At 39.6% G+C, this 21081-nt stretch overlaps 2 protein-coding genes across 2 annotated transcripts; both read left to right on the top strand.

Moving 5' to 3' along the window:
- Window positions 1-9691: 9691 nt before the first annotated feature.
- On the top strand, window positions 9692-11257 carry LOC121844296 (trace amine-associated receptor 8c-like). Its single transcript, XM_042314229.1, has one exon. The coding sequence runs from the start codon at window positions 9749-9751 to the stop codon at window positions 10709-10711; it is 963 nt and encodes a 320-aa protein (XP_042170163.1). The 5' UTR covers window positions 9692-9748; the 3' UTR covers window positions 10712-11257.
- Window positions 11258-12442: 1185 nt separating this feature from the next.
- Window positions 12443-16751, top strand: LOC121844294 (trace amine-associated receptor 6-like). Its single transcript, XM_042314227.1, has 2 exons — window positions 12443-12455; window positions 15315-16751. The coding sequence occupies exons 1-2, from the start codon at window positions 12443-12445 to the stop codon at window positions 16259-16261; spliced, it is 960 nt and encodes a 319-aa protein (XP_042170161.1). The 3' UTR covers window positions 16262-16751.
- The last annotated feature ends 4330 nt before the right edge of the window (window positions 16752-21081 follow it).

Here is a 21081-nt window from a genome sequence, read left to right as displayed (position 1 = left end):
GTGCTGGTCGAGGGCAGTCAGGTCTGGAGTGAACCAAGTGCTATATCTGTTCTTAGTTCTGTATTTTTTGAACGGAGCATGCTTATCTAAAATGGTGAGGAAGTTACTTTTAAAGAATGACCAGGCATCCTCAACTGATGCATAAACTGAGGCATAAAGTAATCGCAGGTGTTGATTGGGAGAGATAGCTAAAACAGCAGGTTTTTAAACATGTTGAAAAAATGATTTAATCTTAAATTCCTTTTACTAACAACTCAAATGGGAATTTCCAATAGTTTATTTTCAACTTTATGTTCATTTTGGAAATAACTGAACTCTACCAGGCAGTTCATTAATGTTAAGAGAGTCATACCAGCTATGCCATATTACAATGTTCAGACTACATTTGGAGTTAATATATGTGACATGTTTCAGGAAACTAGGCATATGTCGCGGGTCACTACTTCACAGGAGAGCCATTTGAACGTAAACTTTTTTACCAAATGCGTTCTCGAACATGTGAACTTTCATTTGCCTACTTGGTTTAGCCACAGAAAAAGACCACAACCTTCCTGCTCGCCATGATTGGCTGAGATAATGAGTGGGCTGGACATGCCGAGAGATGAGTTTGGATTGGTCTGCCATATAGCACACTACTGTCTATTTGAGCTGGTCTGTATGTCTAGTTAATATCCCTAAGGCGGCTTTTATTTTTTGTTATCGCGTAGTAAAACTGCATAAGCCAATTGTCAAGTTAAAGTGTACTGTTAGCTAGCTAACGTTAGCTGGTTGGCTGGCTCGCTAACGTTATGTGTAAGCTCTCCACTTTCTGGGGTCAGTGGAATTTGAGTATGATAGCTATTGAGATGGAGAAAACACCTGTCTCTGGATTACATCTTCAAACTAAGGGCAACAATGGCATCCGACAGGAGATGTGTCCACCAATGACAGATATTTCACCTTTCAAATGTTTACATAAAGTGGTTTCATTTCAAGCTAAAGTGTTAGCTAGTAAACATTAGCTGGCTGGCTCGCATTACATGTCTTATCTTATTATTCATATCTCAGACCCATTTGCTTAACTAGTTATTGCCTAATGTTAGATAGCTAACATTGAACCTGGTTGGTTGTTAACATCTGAACCTGCAGATTCATGCAGAGTAGTAACGTCATGAGATGGTATTATGGCTCACTGTTAAGCTAGCTAGCTACATGTCTTAACAAAAGACTCCACTGTGCAACAATTTGTTTCAATTGAATGTCATCGCAACAACTGTTGATAGACGTACTAGCTGGTAAATTCACTCTGGCTATCTATTCCGATTTCAGACCATGGGAAAGACAGTCTAGCTAGCTACTTTTTCATATATTACACCTTTCTAATTTTGACAGAGAGTGGTTTCATGTCAAGTTTAACCCTCCTGTTGTGTTTGTTTCATGTTAATTTGTTCTGCATTCCCGGTCCAAAATGACCGCCCCATTATAGCTGATTATAAATCCATTATAATACATATATTATCACCTATGGTTGTGTTAGAACTTTTTATCAGCTCATGTTCTTGTGAACATTACAAGTTTTGAACCTCTATTTATGGCCTGTAGGCCTCATTGACCTGAGCTCATACAACTAGTTTTTGAGTAAAAAAAGCATCATGTATGCATAATTTTGACGACAACAAATACTCAGATGAAACATATTGTACTATTTATCACAGACAATTTTGTGTCAAAGTTTAACAAGGACTCTCTCCTCCTCACCAGTGTCATGATCAAAGATATGATCAAGAACCTCACATACTGTATTTTGTTTGGTCATTGTGCTGCCACAGAATGAATTGTGAGCAAGGCCTCAAAAAAGTTTTTTTACCAGAGCTGCAAGAACAGTTTTATATATTATTGAAACTATTGTTTGGGAGAATGCCAACAGGTGTGGTTCCCGTGGAGGAAAGATTCTATTGGGGAAAGGTTCCCATGGGGGTTGCCATGGAAGCCAAGAAGGGGAGTGAAGTGTGTATGTGTGTATGTGTGTGTGTGTGTGTGTGTGTGTGTGTGTGCTCAAACACAAATGCATGTGGTGGTCTGGGAGATGAAGTGCGTCCATTCGATGAATGTGCATGTGCCTGATCTCAATTTTATACACTAATTGTAGTCTCACCCACACACACAGGTGTACAAAAGTTAAAGAAAACACCCAAAATGTAACGAAATTCATCAAAATATATTTTCTGTGTTCAGATGCCGTATGTGGACAAAGTCATGGAGCCTTATGACAATCAGATTAAGTTAGCTAGCTAACATTAGCTGGCTGGCTTGGTAGCTAACATTATGTGTATGTTCTCATTATTCGTATCTTTATTCGTATCAAACTTCGATTGGATTTGAGCCAATGGTCACATCTGACAAAATGTATTTTTTATTACAATTACAATTACCTACATCGTCGTAGGTGGACGGAGGTGAGGACCAAAATGCACCGTGTTAAGTGTCCATAATGTTTAATCAAACACAACAGGACACTGGAACAAAGCAATAAACGTGAATAAACGAAACAGTCCCGTGTGGTAACAAACACTGACACGGAAGACAAACACCCACAACTCAAATGTGAAACCAGGCTACCTAAGTATGTTGTCCTAATCAGGGACAACGATTGACAGCTGCTTCTGATTGAGAACCACTGTCACGCCCTGGTCTTAGTATTTTGTGTTTTCTTTATTATTTTGGTCTGGCCAGGGTGTGACATGGGTTATTATGTGATGTGTTTTGTCTTGGGGTTTTTGTAGGTATTGGGATTGTGGCATAGTGGGGTTGTCTAGAAAAGTCTATGGTTTCCTGAAGTGGTTCTCAATCAGAGGCAGGTGTTTATCGTTGTCTCTGATTGGGAACCATATTTAGGCAGCCATATTCTTTGAGTGTTTCGTGGGTGATTGTTCCTGTCTCTGTGTTTGTTTGCACCAGATAGGCTGTTTAGGTTTTTTCACGTTTATTGTTTTTGTATAATGTTCGTGTTTTCATCTTTATTAAAGATGTATACAAATAACCACGTTGTATTTTGGTCCGATCCCTGCTACACCTCCTCTTCAGAGGAAGAGGAGAAAGAAAAACGTAACAACCATACTAGGCCGAACACAGAAATCCCAAATTATAGAAAAACCTTAAATTATTATAGAATACACAATATCTCACCCTTTAAAGACAGGAAAATGTCCTTTCCATCCATCACCACGGTCTGTCACGAAGAAATGTAATGTCTGAAAAAAACATGTATTATTTTATTGTCTTTCCTACAATGGTATGTTATAAAGTTAATAACCCCCTACACCGAAATATGAAATTACCTTTAGGATCTCTTACCAACCTATTACTTTGTGGTTCTAATCTCCTTCTTTCAAAATCGCCACAGTGACCAAATCTCTAACATTCCTGATCCTTCCCATATATTTTAACCCTAAACCTCCCACAATAACTATTGTCTATTGTTAGTCTCAGTGACCTTACTGACAATATCCACGTTTAATAAATCCTCGGGTGAATTTTTTCAACATTTTGTAAAAAATCACGCAAAATTTCAACGTCCTGCTACTCATGCCAGGAATATAGTATATGCATATGATTAGTATGTGTGGATAGAAAACACTCTGACGTTTGTCTGTGACTATAACAGAATGTGTGTAGCAGGCAAAACCCCAAGGAAAACTGTTCACCAAAAAATATATATATATCCTCTGCCAGTTCTCTGGATTGTCTATGGCAAGGGAAAATAGATAGCGCCCAGTTTACAATTCCTACAGCTTCCACACGATGTCGCCAGTCTTGGCAATTGAGTTGAAGTTAATCCTTGGTGAAATGAAGAATAGGCACTTCCTGTCATCGGGTACACAGGAGGAAGTTATGAAAGAGAGAATATCGAACATGATTTCAAGACCTGCTGCTATTGAATACAGATCACCCCGTGATCAATTTAATCGATTTATTAACGTTTACTAATACCGAAAGTTGGATTACAAAAGTAGTTTGAAGTGTTTTGGCAAAGTTTATAGGCAACTTTTTTTAATTTTAGAAAATTACGTTGCGTTTTGGAAAGCTGTTTTTTCCTGGATCAGACGGGCTTCATAAATGGACATTTTGGGTATACATGGACGGATTTAATCGAAAAAAAAAGACCCAATTGTGATGTTTATGGGACATATTGGAGTGCCAACAAAGAAGCTCGTCAAAGGTAATGAATGTTTTATATTTTATTTCTGCGTTTTGTGTAGCGCCGGCTACGCTAATTCTTTTGTTTACATCCCCTTCAGGTATTTCGGGGGGTTGCATACTATCAGATAATAGCTTTGCCGAAAAGCATTTTAAAAATATGACATGTTGGCTAGATGTACCCTGCATGTGTGTTTTATTGAAAGTTTGAGTTTTAGCCAGTACTATTAGCATTTGGCGTTGCACATTTGCATTTCCTGTTGGCTAAGTGAGACGCTAGCGTCATTTTAAAACAGATCTAAATACATTGTTGGATACAGTTTTCATGTCTTTCATTATGCAGACATTTGTTTTATTAGACCATATTTCTCATTAGGAATACGGTTGTCACCCACCTTGGAGGCTTGGTGCATGTACAAAGAAAAAGTACCAAATTCAACCATGGGTGGCTGTTAACTAAAGTAATGGCAATGCGTGTAGTCGTGTTAATAAGGTTTTCATTGTTTTCTTGTCAGAGTTTTATGGTTTTGCATATGACTGTGCATTATATGCTGTCGTAATAGGGTTGAGGATCAGATCAAGCTGTCACGATCGTCGTAAGAAGCGGACCAAAGCGCGAAAACACGAAGTAAACTGAACAAGACAATAAATGAACAACGACCGTGACGCTATATACCAAATGTGCTGACACAAGCAACTAACATAGAGAATCTTCAAGCAAATGGGCGGGTGGAGAGGGTCAATCAAGAAGTGGGCATGTTCCTGAGGTGAACTGTCAGGACCGGCTGGGGGAGTGGGCAGATTTTCTGCCTTGGGCTGAGTACAAGCATAATTCCCTTTGCCACTCCTTCACTAAACTCACTCCTTTCAAGTGTGTGTTGGGATATCAGCCAGCCCAGGCACCTTGGCATCCAAGTCAGACCGAGGACCCAGCGTGGAAGAGTGGTTTCGGCATGCTGAGGAAATCTGGAACGTTGTGCACACTCGTCTCCAACGGGCTGTGCGTCAGCACAAGGAACAGGCCAACCGCCACTGCAGTGAGGCGCCTGGTTTCTCTCCAGAAGACCCGGTCTGGCTCTCCTGGTACTGCTGCTCATTCCGTTCACCCGTTCAGGAGGTCTACATCATCAAATGGATCCTTACCACCAACCACAGAATGTTTTGTCTCATTACGCACACCTGGTTCCCATTCCCCCTTATACAAATGTGTAAATATGTGCCCTCTGTTCCCCATTGCCTGTGTTGATTATTGTTCCATGTCCATTGGTCTTGTGAGAACCTGTGCTCTGTTGTATTAGCTTGCTTGTTACCGTGTTAGTTTGCACTTGTTATTTCGGGTCTCGTCCAGTGTAGTTATTAGAGGTTTACACCTAATATATATATTGCAACATTAGCTAAATATTTGCAATACAACACTTCCTCACGTCTTTGCAAATAGTTGACAAATAATAGTATTTGTGAATTAAATTTTAGATATATTTCCTTAATCATTGTGTAATTATTATTTTAACACTGTCACGCCTACTCCCGCTAACCAACAGTCCTGGCAACCCACATTGCACACACCTGGCATCCATCGTTGCACACACCTGGACTTATTAATCGCCACCCTGACTACTCTCCTTTTAAACAGCAATCAGTAGCCTCATTCATCAGGCAGCAATGGTTTTGTTCACCTTCAGTATGCGTCTCCCTACTCTCCCTATCTACCTTTTCTCGTCATTAAACTTACCTTCTGTGTCTGACTCCTAGCGTTTACGTTACAGAATACTCCCTTAGAAAATATGGAAGCAGCAGAAGATAACAGCATCTTCCAATGTCATGGGTGTGATTTGGGTGGGCATTCTATGTTTCATTTTCTATGTTTCTTTATTTCTATGTTTTGGCCGGGTATGGTTCTCAATCAGGGACAGCTGTCTATCGTTGTCTCTGATTGGGAATCATATTTCACACCCTTCTTCCCTCCTTCAGTGTGGGTAGTTGTCATTGTTACTGTCACGCCCTGACCTTAGATAGCTTTTTTATGTCTATATTTTGAGTTGGTCAGAGTGTGATTTGGGTGGGCATTCTATGTTCATTTTTCTATGTATTCATTTCTTTATTTTGGCCGGGTATGGTTCTCAATCAGGGACAGATGTCTATCATTGTCTCTGTTTGGGAACCATACTTAGGCAGCCCTTTTCCCCACCTGTCTTTGTGGGTAGTTTACTTTGTTTATGGCACATAGCCTTTAGCTTCACGGTTTGTTTTGTAGTGTTTACTGTTTTGTTCGGCGTCTATTCTAATAAAGAGAATATGTACGTTCACCACGCCGCACCTTGGTCCTCTTCATTCAACAGTCGTGACAGTTAGAGACATCATAACCCTGTTAAGCTTCACGGTTGTTTTGTATTGTTTATTGCTTTTGTTGGCAACATTCTAATAAAAAGGAATATGTACGCTTACAACGCTGCACATTGGTCCACTTCTTACGACGCCCGTGACAGAACTACCCACCACAAAAGGACCAAACAGCGTGGTAAAAAGGAGGACTGGACATGGGATGACATCCTGGATGGCAAAGGATCCTGGACATGGAAGCTGATCCTTGCCAGAAGGGATCGCCTTCCATGGGAACAGGTTGAAGTAGCCAGGAGGGCGGAGCCAGCGACGGTCTCCAGTACCGAGCCTCCAGCGATGGTCTCCAGTCCAGAGCCTCCAGCGACGGTCTCCAGTCCGGAGCCATCAGCAACGGTCTCCAGTCCGGGGCCCACAACGAGGGTGCCCAGTCTGGGGCCCGCAACGAGGGTGCTTAGTCCGAGGCCCACAGAGAGTGTCCCCAGTCCGGGGTCGGCGGTGAGGGTCCCCACACCAGAGGCGCTACCAAAGTGGGGTGAGCCAGAGTAGCCCTTTTTCCCTGCTTCAGTGTGGGTAGTTGTCTTTGTTAGAGGCATCATAGCCCTGTTAAGCTTCACGATCGGTATATATATATTTAATTGTTTTTGTTGGTTACATTCTAATAAAAAGGAATATGTACGCTCACCACACTGCACCTTGGTCCACTTCTTATGACGCCCGTGACATCCAGATGGTTGATGAACATAGTCATCTACTCCACCAACACAACGACCACCAGCGAGGTTCTCCATTCCTCTGACGGAGAGCCTCCTACCATGGGTCATCACAGTGAGCCAGTCCCCCAGCCATCCCCAGCCGTCCGCCCAGGTCAGCGATGCCAGACTGTCCATTCCGGAGAAGTATGACAGTACTCCATCGAAATGTTGTGGCGTCCTACTACAGTGCTCCCTCTATTTCACCTATCAGACGGGAGCCCTCACCACCGAGAGATCCAAGGTTGCCACTGTCATTTCCCTGCTGACCGGACGGTCGTTAGAATTGGCTATGACAGTCTGGGAGAGAGGAGAGGAGCTGGGTTCCTATGAGAGGGGCATAGCTCTGTTCAGGGCGGTCTTTGACCTTCCTCCAGAGGTCCAAGAGGGAGGTGAGACATTTTTCCTACTCCAGCTAGGTGCCCAGACCACTGTGGAGTACGCCCTCTGAGAAATTACACAGGTCACTCAAAACATTGATTAATTGTTTCAAAGTACAAATAGCTCTCACTTTAGATTAGGGACTGCAAAAATATTTAATTAGTAAATGGTTTACATATAAAACACTGTAAATGCCTTACAACTGGTTTATTACTGAACATTAAAATAACGTGTTAACAAATTAGGTCATAAATATTAATGCCCCAAAAATGACATTCACACAATCAGAGGATTTTGTGCAAGGTATTTTTAGTGTTACAATACAGTAGCTAGACTTTATTATAGATGGTCCTTGTGCCCAGGGTCTGGGGGCTACCGGTGAAGCTGTTGATATCAGGTATGAAGGTAAGACCCAGATGCAGACGATGTCGAATGAACAATGGTTTAATAATCCAACAGGGGCAGACAATATACAGGTGAAGGCAGGCAGGGGTCAGTAAACCAGAGGTGGGGCAACGGTACTGGACGGCCGGCAGGCTCAGGGTCAGGGTAGGCAAAGGTCAATAATCCTTAGGTGGGCAAAGAAACAGGTCGGCAGGCAGGCACAGAGGCAGGACAGGCAAAGGTCAAAACCAGGAGGGTGAGAAAAAAGAGACTGGGAAAAGCAGGAGCTGAAGCAAAATATCTGGTTGACAAACAAGACGAACTGGCAACAGACAAACCGAAAACACAGGTATAAATACACAGGGGATAATGGAGAAGATGGGCGACACCTAAAGCGGGGTGGAGACAATCACAAAGACAGGTGAAACACATCACAGGGTGTCACAGTTGAGGAGATCTAACTTGATTAAATGGCTAATCATGAATTATTCCTAAAGAGTTGTTATTTTTCGTGTGAAATGTTCTTTTAGAAATGATTGATTCAACTAAATGAAATGGAAATTACATTTAGTCTTTTGCTGTTTAAATCAGAGAAAACAACACACCAGAAAAGGAAAACAACATTACGGGGTGATTGGGTCAGATTACAGTGTTGTTGTTCTGTCTGACAAATAGTATTTGTTCCAATGATCTAACTGAGACAAAGTCTTCCTCAACTTGAAGAAGTATGGTTCCTAATTCAGTTCAGATGGACATTTCTAAACGTCTATGGAATGTTCATATGGAATGCCACTATTCATGAATGCATGTGCTAAAGTGCTTTCACCATAAGGCCCTACAAAGGCAAAAAGCAGTAACTAAGTAATTTATTTTACTGCAAAATCTGACTTATTTTTCTGTCTATACAGTACTTTCTGATACACCATTATATATTCGGATCAAATGGCTTGTTCCTGTGTCAGGAAACGAGTACCACATTAATCAGATAATATACTTGGCCGTTGAAACAGATCAAATTCATAGATACTGCGTTTTACCATTGTAGGGCAGCATCAACTTATGCTATTTCATCAACTTCCCTACTGTCAACTTTCCTAAACACTGACCAGCTGACATGTGGCGTGCCGTCATCTCTCCTGAGGTTGTGGAATATGGTCCAAACTGAGCACTGACATCACCTAAACCAGTTAGTCTGCACATTTATCATATTTCCATTAAAAAATAGCCTTTGAGTGACCAAAACATCACCCATAACATGTTTCCCCATTAAAATGCTAGGTTGAGTAAATGTTCCCTTTCTTTCATCTCTAACCATCAGTAAGGTTGAAGGACAGGCAGGTGGGCACAGAAACATCCAATCCTGTCATACATTACATCATGCTTTCACAAATGATTTGTTTATCCAACCGTTTGTTCAATTCTTTGCTCACATGAGCACGTGTGTGTGTGTGTGTGTGTGTGTGTGTGTGTGTGTGTGTGTGTGTGTGTGTGTGTGTGTGTGTGTGTGTGTGTGTGTGTGTGTGTGTGTGTGTGTGTGTGTGTGTGTGTGTGTGTGTGTGTGTGTGTTCGCAGAGAGAAGCTGGGGAGGGGAGTGTCTGTCAGTAAATCAGGGATAAATAGAGAGGCAGAGCTCAGAGTTTGTCAGAAGACGGACCTGACAGGGTCACACACAGGACCAAGCAGGAGCAGGACCTCAGCATTTTTACATTTTATTACAAATGGAGAAACATGAAGATGTTCAATACTGTTTTCAAGACGGAAACTCTTCTTGCAGAAAGGCTTTTCTATCGACATCTATCTACATAACACTGTACATCTTCTTCTCATTGATTTCAGCAGTTACAGTATTTTTGAACCTACTGGTGATCATCTCCATCTCTCACTTCAAGCAGCTCCACACTCCAACCAACCTGCTCATCCTCTCTCTGGCTGTGTCAGATCTACTGGTGGGACTGATTGTGATACCAGTAATGACTGTAGCAATAATGGAACCATGCTGGGGTTTTGGAGAATATTTCTGTGTGTTTCATTTCTACATTACTTTTTTATGTACTTCTTTATCGCTTGGCAATTTGGTCTTGATATCTATTGACCGCTATGTTGCTGTGTGTGATCCCTTATTGTACCACTCTAAAATAACAATAACAGGAACTATCTGTTGTATATCCATCACCTGGTGTTGTTGTAGCATATACGATGCTGTTATTATACAAAACTTTGTAAATGTACAGACACCCAGTAGGTGTTTGACAGAATGTGTTATTGTTGAAGGAATAACCTGGGTTAATATAATTTACATTGTATTTATAATGGTTGTCCCTTGCTCTATTATTATAACACTGTATTTGAACATCTTTGTGGTGGCCAGATCACAGGCCAGAAAGGTATTTTCAAAAGAGGCTGCCAGTGTGTCTGGTGTTAAAACTGTACAAGCAAATAAGTCTGAGAGAAAAGCAGCAAAAACTCTAGCTATTGTTGTTTTCAACTATCTCCTTTCTTGGATTCCATCTCTATTTATTTACTTTGTTTTTTCTGTTATAGGTGATCATTTAATATCATATTTCACCAGTTATCTGGCACTTTTTAATTCCTTAATTAATCCAATAATTTATGCTTTCTTTTATCCATGGTTCAAAGTGACAGCTAAACTTATATTAACTTTGAAGATAAGACATTCATAGTTCCTATAATAAGATTCACTAGTTCGGCAAACATCGGTTTGATATGGTTTTGTTCTACAATTGTTGTAATTATTTCATGTAACAATACACTGACATTACTTATCTCAGTGTTGTCACCATAGATACATGTGGTGTTGATACAGAATGATTTGTCTGGATTGGAATGGAATGACTTGGAGAAGGCATAAGCTTGTTTTATAAAAGACATTGTAGTCAATGTGGATTGTGTACTCCAAATACCTAAGGCTGTGGTTGTTCCATGTTACTTAATGACAAATAGTATGTAAGTGTTCTAATAGTACATTTTGAGGACTTTGAGTCATTCTGTATGTTGTTCAACATCTCCCTCTAGTGGCTCAATTGTGACACAACGTCTTCATCAAGTGAAGTAAAGTTCACATGTACATTACTTCATGATATCAGATAACGTCCGGGTCTGAATAAATTCTGTATTGTATAAGTAGTTGATGGTAAATGGTAAGAATATGAAATTATGTATACACTGAATAATAACATTCAGTAATAAACCTTTGGAAGGCATTTCCAGTTTGCTCACCATTTGATATTCAGGCAACATTTGTGAAATGTTACTTAGCTAGGTATTCTCACATTTATAGATATTGGTTAACACACTAAATAGTTTCTAATGGATTAGTATATAGTTTATTCATAATTAATTTATCAATACTCCCATATTTATTTTTGTAAGCTAGTATTCACACATTTTTAAACAACTTTTATATTATGTAATACTGATTCAGGAGATAATAAATCAGTTGTTTAATACATGTTCTTATAAACCATGTACTAATCATTAGTAAAGTAGTTTCCAGTCCCTAATCTAAAGTGAAGACTATTCATACTTTCTTACTACTTTATAAATGTTCTGAACAGTGACCAGTGTAATTTATCACATAAAGATGGACATGTTATTGGTAGATATTCCAGCAGTACCTGATGCTCCTTAAGGTCTCAAAATGACCTAGAACATATCAATGATTAAACAATAAGCACACAACACAGAGGATGTTAAACGAAATATATTGATAATTTTATTTAAAAACAGTCACACTGTTGTAATAGCGTGCTGATGGAAGTAATATGTTTGTCTGAAAATAATCGCATTCTTGTTTCTAGGAAGTGTGTAACGGCTTTCTTCCTGGGAAGGAGAGGCCGACCAAAACGCAGTATGGTTACAGTTCATGTTAATTTAATAAGGTAACTCAAACATGAACAGGATACAAAACACTAAAAGTGAAAACCGAAACAGTCCTAACTGGTGCATAAAACACAAAGACAGGAAACAACCACCCACAAAACCCAACACAAAACAGGCTACCTAAATATGGTTCCCAATCAGAGACAATGACTAACACCTGCCTCTGATTGAGAACCATATCAGGCCAAACATAGAAATAGACAAACCAGACAAACAACATAGAATGCCCACCCAGCTCACGTCCTGACCAACACTAAAACAAGGAAAACACACAAGAACTATGGTCAGAACGTGACAACGTGACTGATTGCACTCATTAGTATCAAATAAAATACAATTTTATTGGTTAAAAACAAGTGTTCAGCAGATGTTATTGCGAGTGTTGCGAAATGCTTATGCATCTAGTTCTGACAGTGCAGTTATATCTAACAAGTAATATCTAACAATTTAACAACAAATACCTAATACACACAAATCTAAGTAAAGCACTGGAATTGAGAATATTTGAAAATATGGATGAGCAATGTCAGAGTGGCACAGACTAAGAGCAGTTTAAAGACTTCTTACAGACGAAGGGAACCAATATATAAATGCATCATTTAACTGAACATTACATTTAAAGGGTTACTACCTTTAATACACCACCAAATCAAATCAAAATCATATTTTATTGGTCACATACAGATGTTTAGCAGATGTAATTGCAGGTGTAGTGAAATGCTTTTGTTCCTAGCTCCAACAGTGCTGAAGTATCTAACAATTCACAACAATACACACACATATGAAAGTTAAATAATGGAATTAAGAAATATATAAATACTTGGACAAGCAATGTCTGAGTGGTTTTGACAAAAAATACAGTAGAATACAGTATTTACATATGAGATGAGTAAAGCAGTATGTAAACATTATTAAAGTGACTAGTGTTCCATTATTAAAGTGACCAGTGATTCCATGACTATGTACACAGGCTAGCGTCCTCTAAGATGCAGGGTTGAGTAACATAGTGGTAGTCGCCTTGTGATGGGTATTTAACAGTCTGATGGCTTTGAGATAGAAGCTGTTTTTTGGTCTCTCGGTCCCAGCTTTGATGCACCTGTACTGACCTCGCCCTCTGGATGATAACGGGGGGAACATTCCGTGGCTCAGGTGGCTGATGTCCTTGATTATCTTTTTGGCCTTCCTGTGGCATCGGGTACTGTAGGTTTCCTGGAGGGCAGGCAGGGTGCCCTCGGTGATGTGTTTGGCAGACTACACCACCCTCTGGAGAACCCTATGTAATCAGACCCGTTACTCAGTACCTTGATGAAGCTTCTTTGCCAGTGAATACAGGGTTTGACGCTACAAACTTGGCACACCTTCATTTGCGGAATTTCTACCATTCTTTTCGCAGATACTCTCAAGCACTGTCAGGTAGAATGGGCAGCATCACTGCACAGCTTTTTTCAGTTCTCTCCACAGACGTTCGATCAGGTTCTAGTCCGGGCTCTGGCTGGGCCGTTCAAGCACATTCAGAGACTTGTCCAGAAGAAACTCCTGCATTGTCTTGGCTGTGGGATTAGGGTCGTTATTCTGTTGGAAGGTGAACCTTTGACCCCGTCTGAGGTCCCGAGTGCTCTGGAGCAGGTTTTCATCAAGGATGTCTCTGTACTTTGCTCCATATATTTTTTCATTGTTTACCATATGCTTTACAGTGAAAGCATTTATTACACTGGTCACTGTACAACACATTTATAAAGTATTAAGAAAGTATGAATAGTCCTCACTTTAGATTAGGGACTGGAAAACTACTTTACTAATAATCAGGTAACGGTTTATAAAGATATTTATTAAACATCTGATGAATGATCATATAAATGATTATTACATACTATAAAAGTTGTTTATAAATGTGTGAATAAATAACTTACACAAATAAATATGGGAGTTATTATAAATACATGATGAATAAACTATTTACTAATCCAAAATGAACTGGCACAGACAGACAGAAAACACAGGTATAAATACACAGGGGATGATGAGGAAGAATGGTGACACCTGGAGGGGGGTGGACACAATCACAAAGACAGGTGAAACAGATCAGGGTGTGACACAAACAGGCTAAATGTCAGTAGAGAGACAAAGTGGAGTCGCATTTCAGCAGCTCAGACACAGGATTTATTAATAATTCAGTTCATATCAACATTTTTATAGTCTATGGAATGTTCCTATGGAATGCCACTATTTTGATTGCATTTGCTATTAGCATGTACCCAATAAACTTATGCTATCTCATCAACTTCCCTACTGTCAACTTTCCTATACACTGACAAGCTGACATGAGGCGTGCCATCATGTGTCCTGAGGTTTTGGATTATAGTCCAAACTGAGCTCTGACATCGCCCAAAATAGTTTGTCTTACACTGTTTAAAATGTAAAATAGCCTTTGAGAGACCAAAACATCACCCATGCTATATTCTATGTTTCAGTCTATGTTTCTTTTTCTATGTTGGTTTCTGTGTTCGGCCTAGTATGGTTCGCAATCAGAGGCAGGTGTCGTTAGTTGTCTCTGATTGAGAATCATTCTTAGGTAGCCTTTTTTCACCTGGGTTTCGTGGGTGTTTGTCTTCCGTGTCAGTGTTTGTCGCCACACGGGACTGTTTCGTTTATTCACGTTATTTGTTTTGTTCCAGTGTTCTGTTGTGTTTGATTAAACATTATGATATATTATCGAATAGATATTTGAAAAATACCTTGAGGATTGATTATAAAAAACGTTTGCCATGTTTCTGTCGATATTATGGATCTAATTTGGAATATTTTTCGGCGTTGTCATGACCGCAGATTCCGGTGGATTTCTCAACCAAAGTGAAGAACAAAAGGAGGTATTTTGGCTATAAAAATAATCTTTATGGGACAAAATGAACATTTGCTGTCTAACTGGGAGTCTCGTGAGTGAAAACATCCGAAGCTCATCAAAGGTAAACAATTTCATTTGATTGCTTTTCTGATTTTCGTGACCAAGTTGCCTACTGCTAGCTGGACATAATGCTATGCTAGGCTATCGATAAACTTACACAAATGCTTGTCTTGCTTTTGCTGTAAAGCATAATTTCAAAATCTGAGATGACAGGGTGATTAACAAAAGGCTAAGCTGTGTTTCACTATATTTCACTTGTGATTTCTTGAATATGAATATTTTCTAGTAATATTTTTTGTCCGTTGCGTTATGCTAATTAGTGTCAGTTGATGACAATTCTCCCGGATCCGGGAGGGGTAGTTATAAGAGGTATTTGTGGATTAAATGTTAGATATATTTCCTTAAACATCCTGTGTTGTGTTCGTATTATGTTAACACTGTCACGCCTACTCCCACTAACCAACGGTCCTGGTGAATCAAAGATGTTCAATATTGTTTTCAAGACGGAAACTCTTCTTGCAGAAAGGCTTTTCTATCGACATCTATCTACATAACACTGTACATCTTCTTCTCATTGATTTCAGCATTTACAGTATTTTTGAACCTAATGGTGATCATCTCCATCTCTCACTTCAAGCAGCTCCACACTACAACCAACCTGCTCATCCTCTCTCTGGCTGTGTCAGATCTCCTGGTGGGACTGATTGTGATACCAGTACTGACTGTAGCAATAATGGAACCATGCTGGGGTTTTGGGGAATATTTCTGTGTGTTTCAGATCTACATTACTTTTTTATGTACTTCTTTATCGCTTGGCAATTTGGTCTTGATATCTATTGACCGCTATGTTGCTGTGTGTGATCCCTTATTGTACCACTCTAAAATAACAATAACAGGAACTATCTGTTGTATATCCATCACCTGGTGTTGTTGTATCATATACGATGCTGTTATTATACAAAACTTTGTAAATGTACAGACACCCAGTAGGTGTTTGACAGAATGTGTTATTGTTGAAGGAATAACATGGGTTAATATAATGTACATTGTATTTATAATGGTTGTCCCTTGCTCTATTATTATAACACTGTATTTGAACATCTTTGTAGTGGCCAGATCACAGGCCAGAAAGGTATTTTCAAAAGAGGCTGCCAGTGAGTCTGGTGTTCAAACTGTACAGGCAAATAAGTCTGAGAGAAAAGCAGCAAAAACTCTAGCTATTGTTGTTTTCACCTATCTCCTTTCTTGGATTCCATCTCTATTTATTTACTTTGTTTTTTCTGTTATAGGTGATCATTTAATATCATATTTCACTAGTTATCTGGCATTTGTTAATTCCTTAATTAATCCAATAATTTATGCTTTCTTTTATCCATGGTTTAAAGTGACAGCTAAACTTATATTAACTTTGAAGATAAGACGTCATTGATCCAATTATATGATTCCCTAGTTCGGGAAACATCGGTTTGATATAGTTTTGTTCTACAAATGTTGTAATTATTTCATGTAACAATACACCGACATGACTCATCTCACTGTTGTCATCATAGGTACATGTGGTGTTGATACAGAATGATTTGCCTGGATTGGAATGGAATGACTTGGAGAAATTATAAGAATGCATAAGCTTGTTTTATAAAAGACATTGTAGTCATTGTGGATTGTGTACTCCAAATACCTAAGGCTGTGGTTGTTCCATGTTAATGATAAATAGTATGTAAGTATTTTAATAGCACATTCTGAGGACGTCATGACTCATTCTATATGTTGTTTAGCATCTCCCTCTAGTGGCTCAATTGTGACACAACGTCTTCATCAAGTGTAGTAAAGTTCAAATGTACAATTCTGCATGATATCAGATAACGTCCAGGTCTAAATAAATGCTGTAATGTGTAAGTAGTTGATGGTAAAATGTAAGGACATGCAATTATGGGTAACACTTTATAATAACATTCAGTAATAAACCATTTGTAAGGAATTTACAGTCTGTTCACCTTTTAATATTAAGCCCCCTTTGGTATAATGTTATTCAGCTAGGTATTCTCACATTTATAAATAACTACTACAGTATATACATGAATTATTCAACACAACAGTGCAGGAGACCACAGCAGACACTTCAACCTCAGCATACTGGGTATTGTCACAGGCCGGCTCATAGCCTGTTGCAAAAATGAGGGGACACGAACAGGTATAAGCCAATCAAAAAGGTTCTTTATTGTAAACAAAACTATTAACTATAAACAAAGAAAAAGGAATGAGGTGTGAAAGTATCTTAATGTGAGGTGTATGTAAAGTGCAGGGATGCGTGAATCTGTGTGTGTGACTGAGTGAAAACTACAAAGGAACAAACAAAACAGGATCATACCTGGAGGAGCAGAGAGAGAGAGAGAGTGATTAGTAAAGCAGTTTAAATACCCTGAGCCCAGGTGACTTGTCACGGTGCTGACTTCGCCTGCAGCAAAAGCATCTATCCCGTCCTCTGGCTGGGCAGAGTACTTTAGGATTTTAGTCACTTCGGTGTAACAAGGGCCTAGCCGTGCGGCCCTACCAACCCTTCTATTTATTCGTAATGGCCCTTCACGTGAGTTTTGTTTGTTCCTTCGTTCACGTTGTCACTCCCTTTATTTCCCTAGTATGGGGCCTTGGATAAATGTACTCTTTCTTAGCATTCTAAGTTTATAGATTCTTCCTATACTCCCTTACCTTGAGTCTTTTTCTCTTTTATATCAATACCTAATAACTAATCTTCTGTTAGTTATTATGCTCGTCAGCTAGTAGTCACTCGGAAACTAGTATTGGTATATGTTTTGACTCTACTAAAAATATATTATTGTCCACACAATGAAATATTCTTTAGTGCAATCACTTTAACCTATAACCAGGGTCACTTTCTGTTCAGTGAGAGTGTCAAAGGCGTTTGCTCTCCAGATCGTTAATCTGGCCTAGTTGTCAAAGTTTCAAGCTTTTATTAAGTCACTCTGTTTTTTTGTCTTATACACGTTATCACAAGTCAATGGTTATACAGTTTCTCAATACAACAATAATGCTCAATCAATCCTTAATGCACTATACTATGCCAGATAATATTGCAAATATAATCAGCTTAAACACTTTCTACAAACTCTTAATCAAAGCAAATAACCATATATTTACCTTAAAGCTCTATTCCCTTGGTCCTTCCCGAAACTGATCTTTATAAGAGTAATATTAGCAGCCTCTGCTGTCTATAATATTTAAATCTCTTTATTCCAAATTTCCTAGGTTACACTTTTTACTGCACTGCTTAGATATGGACTTTTTTTTGTTGACCCTTGGCTACTACGAGGCTTACGGCTTCCTGGGCTTTTTCAATCTTGCCAAACTGCAATTGTCCCTGGTACACCAAAGATGGAACCGGTGCTCCCAAGAGTTCTCTAGGCCTCGCTCTGTTGAGGGGTGAAGTTCTCTCTCACACAACCTTGTCCTCTTACTCTTATAAGTGGTGTGAGCTTCCAGTGCACAACACAATTCTTAAGATTACCAGTCAAAACTGTGCTCGTGCCTTGATGTCAAAAATAGTCAATACAAACAGAGTATAGTAAAAAGTAATTTACCTTACCAGATGATTCTCTATGATGTTCAAACCATAATGGTATGAGGATCGTACATTAGGTACTGATCTCTCCTTTTATACTCTCTTAGAGACCCAGTTTGGGGTGGGGGGCGCTTGGGAGTTCAATTCAGTTTATCTCATTGCGCTTCTCTTGCAGTATACTCAGAATTATGTAGGACTCAGTCGATTGTTAAGTCTCTCAGTACTGACGTCCATAAGTCTTCTTCCGTTGGGGCGTTGGTTTGGTAGAGCTGTTTATACCACTCCTCCTCAGGTTGGTTCTTGTTTTATTTCCAGTTCTTTCAGAGCCTGTTCGTTTGGCTCTCCTTGCTGGTCACTTTCCGTTGTGGCAGTTTCTTCCTGCACTCCCCAGTCAATAGTTAGTCCTAGAGCCCATAGATGTGGCTCTGGATCTGGGCCGGTTACTAGGGGAGGGGTCCGATCTCTTTTGGTTTTTGCCACAGACTCCAATCACTAACGACCCTCCTCTGCCTGCAGGAGGAACCGCTCCTGCACTGCAGAGGAGGAGCCGTGACAGTATGAACAATACCACTACATCACTGCTGCCAGGTCAGGGGTCACACCAGAGCAGCTCTCTCAGATGCTGTTTACTCTGAATGAATATAAAAGAGTGGGTATCACACTAAATAATATATAAGTAAATTGTTTATTCATAATTTATGTAATTAATCTGATAAGTAAACTGGTAATTCACATAATTATAAACAACTTTTATAGTACATAATGATTCATAAGATCATTCCAAAGATGTGAAATAAATGCATTTTTACCATTTAATACTCATTAAAGTAGTTTTTCCCCTAATCTAAAGTAAAGACTATTCTTTATAAATGTTTTGAGCAGTGACCAGTGTAATTTATCACAAGAAGATGGACATGCTATTGGTAGACATTCCAGCAGTACCTGATGCTCCTTAAGGTTTCAAAATGACCTAGAACATATCAATGGTTAAACAATAAGCACACAACACAGAGGATGTTAAACGCCCAATGTTTCAGTTTTTGATTTGTTAAAAAAGTTTGAAATATCCAATAAATGTCGTTCCACTTCATGATTGTGTCCCACTTGTTGTTGATTCTTCACAAAAAAATACAGTTTTATATCTTTATGTTTGAAGCCTGAAATGTGGCAAAAGGTCGCAAAGTTCAAGGGGGCCGAATACTTTCGCAAGGCACTGTATATACTGTACTTGATACCATCTACTGCATATTGCCATCTTTATGAAATACATGTATCACTAGCCACTTTAAAGAATGCCACTTTTATATGCTTACATACCCTACATTACTCATCTCATATGTATATACTGTACTCGATACCATCTACTGCATCTTGCCTATGCCGTTCTGTAGGGTTTCACAGGGTTTCACAGGCATGGATGTTGCTGCCAGTAAGATTGCACCTAAATCAGCCATTTATCAGATCATCAAGAACTTCAAGGAGAGCGGTTCAATTGTTTTGAAGAAGGCGCCACGAAAGGGCGCCCACGAAAGTCCAGCATGCGCCAAGACCGTCTCCTAAAGTTGATTCAGCTGCGGGATCGGGGCACCACCAGTACATAGCTTGCTAAGGAATGGAAGCAGGCAGGTGTGTGTGTATCTGCATGCACAGTGAGGCAAATACTTTTGGGGATGGCCTGGTATCAAGAAGGACAACAAAGAAGCCACTTCTCTCCAGGAAAAACATCAGGGACAGACTGATATTCTGCAAACGGTACAGGGATTGGACTGCTGAGGACTGGGGTAAAGTTATTTTCTCTGATAAGTCCCCTTTCTGATTGTGTGGGGCATCCAGAAAAAAGTCCGGAGAAGTCCGGAGAAGACAAGGTGAGTGCTACCATCAGTCCTGTGTCATGCCAACATTAAACCATCCTGAGACCATTCATGTGTGGGGTTTCTTCTCAGCCAAGGGAGTGGGCTCACTCACAATTTTGCCTAAGAACACAGCCATGAATAAAGAATGGTACCAACACATCCTCCGAGAGCAACTTCTCCCAACCATCCAGGAACAGTTTGGTGACGAACAAGGCCTTTTCCAGCATGATGGAGCACCTTGCCATAAGGCAAAATGATAACAAAGGGAACAAAACATCAATATTTTGGGTCCATGGCCAGGAAAATCCCCAGATCTTAATCCCATTGAGAACTTGTGGTCAATCCTCAAGAGGCGGGTGGACAAACAAAACCCCACAAATTCTGACAAACTCCAAGCATTGATTATACAAGAATGTGCTGCCATCAGTCAGGATGTGGCCCAGATGTTAATTGACAGCATGCCAGGGCGGATCGCAGAGGTCTTGAAAAATAAGGGTCAACACTGCACATATTGACTCTTTGCATCAACTGCATGTAATTGTCAATAAAAGCCTTTTACACTTATGAAATGCTTGTAATTACTCTTCAGTATTCCATAGTAATATCTAAGACAATGTGGCAGCAAACGTTGTGCAAATTAATATTTGCGTCATTCTCAAAACTTTTGGCCACGACTGTAGTAAAGTTGAAATGTACAATACTGCATGATATCAGATAACGTCCAGGTCTATCTCAATGGTGATTGTGTAAGTGGTTGAGGGTAAAATGCAAGAATATGCAATTATGCGTAACACTTTATTAATTCAGAAATAAATAATT

Source organism: Oncorhynchus tshawytscha, unplaced genomic scaffold, assembly GCF_018296145.1.
Source record: "Oncorhynchus tshawytscha isolate Ot180627B unplaced genomic scaffold, Otsh_v2.0 Un_contig_650_pilon_pilon, whole genome shotgun sequence".
Classification (NCBI taxonomy): Eukaryota; Metazoa; Chordata; class Actinopteri; order Salmoniformes; family Salmonidae; genus Oncorhynchus; species Oncorhynchus tshawytscha.
The sequence above is the reverse complement of the archived record's forward strand: the minus strand, read 5'-3'. Positions and strand labels throughout refer to the sequence as shown.

What these genes read in the sequence shown, in the direction of transcription:
- LOC121844296 (XM_042314229.1), top strand. Translation starts at nt 9,749, where the DNA reads ATGGAGAAACATGAAGATGTTCAATACTGTTTTCAAGACGGAAACTCT.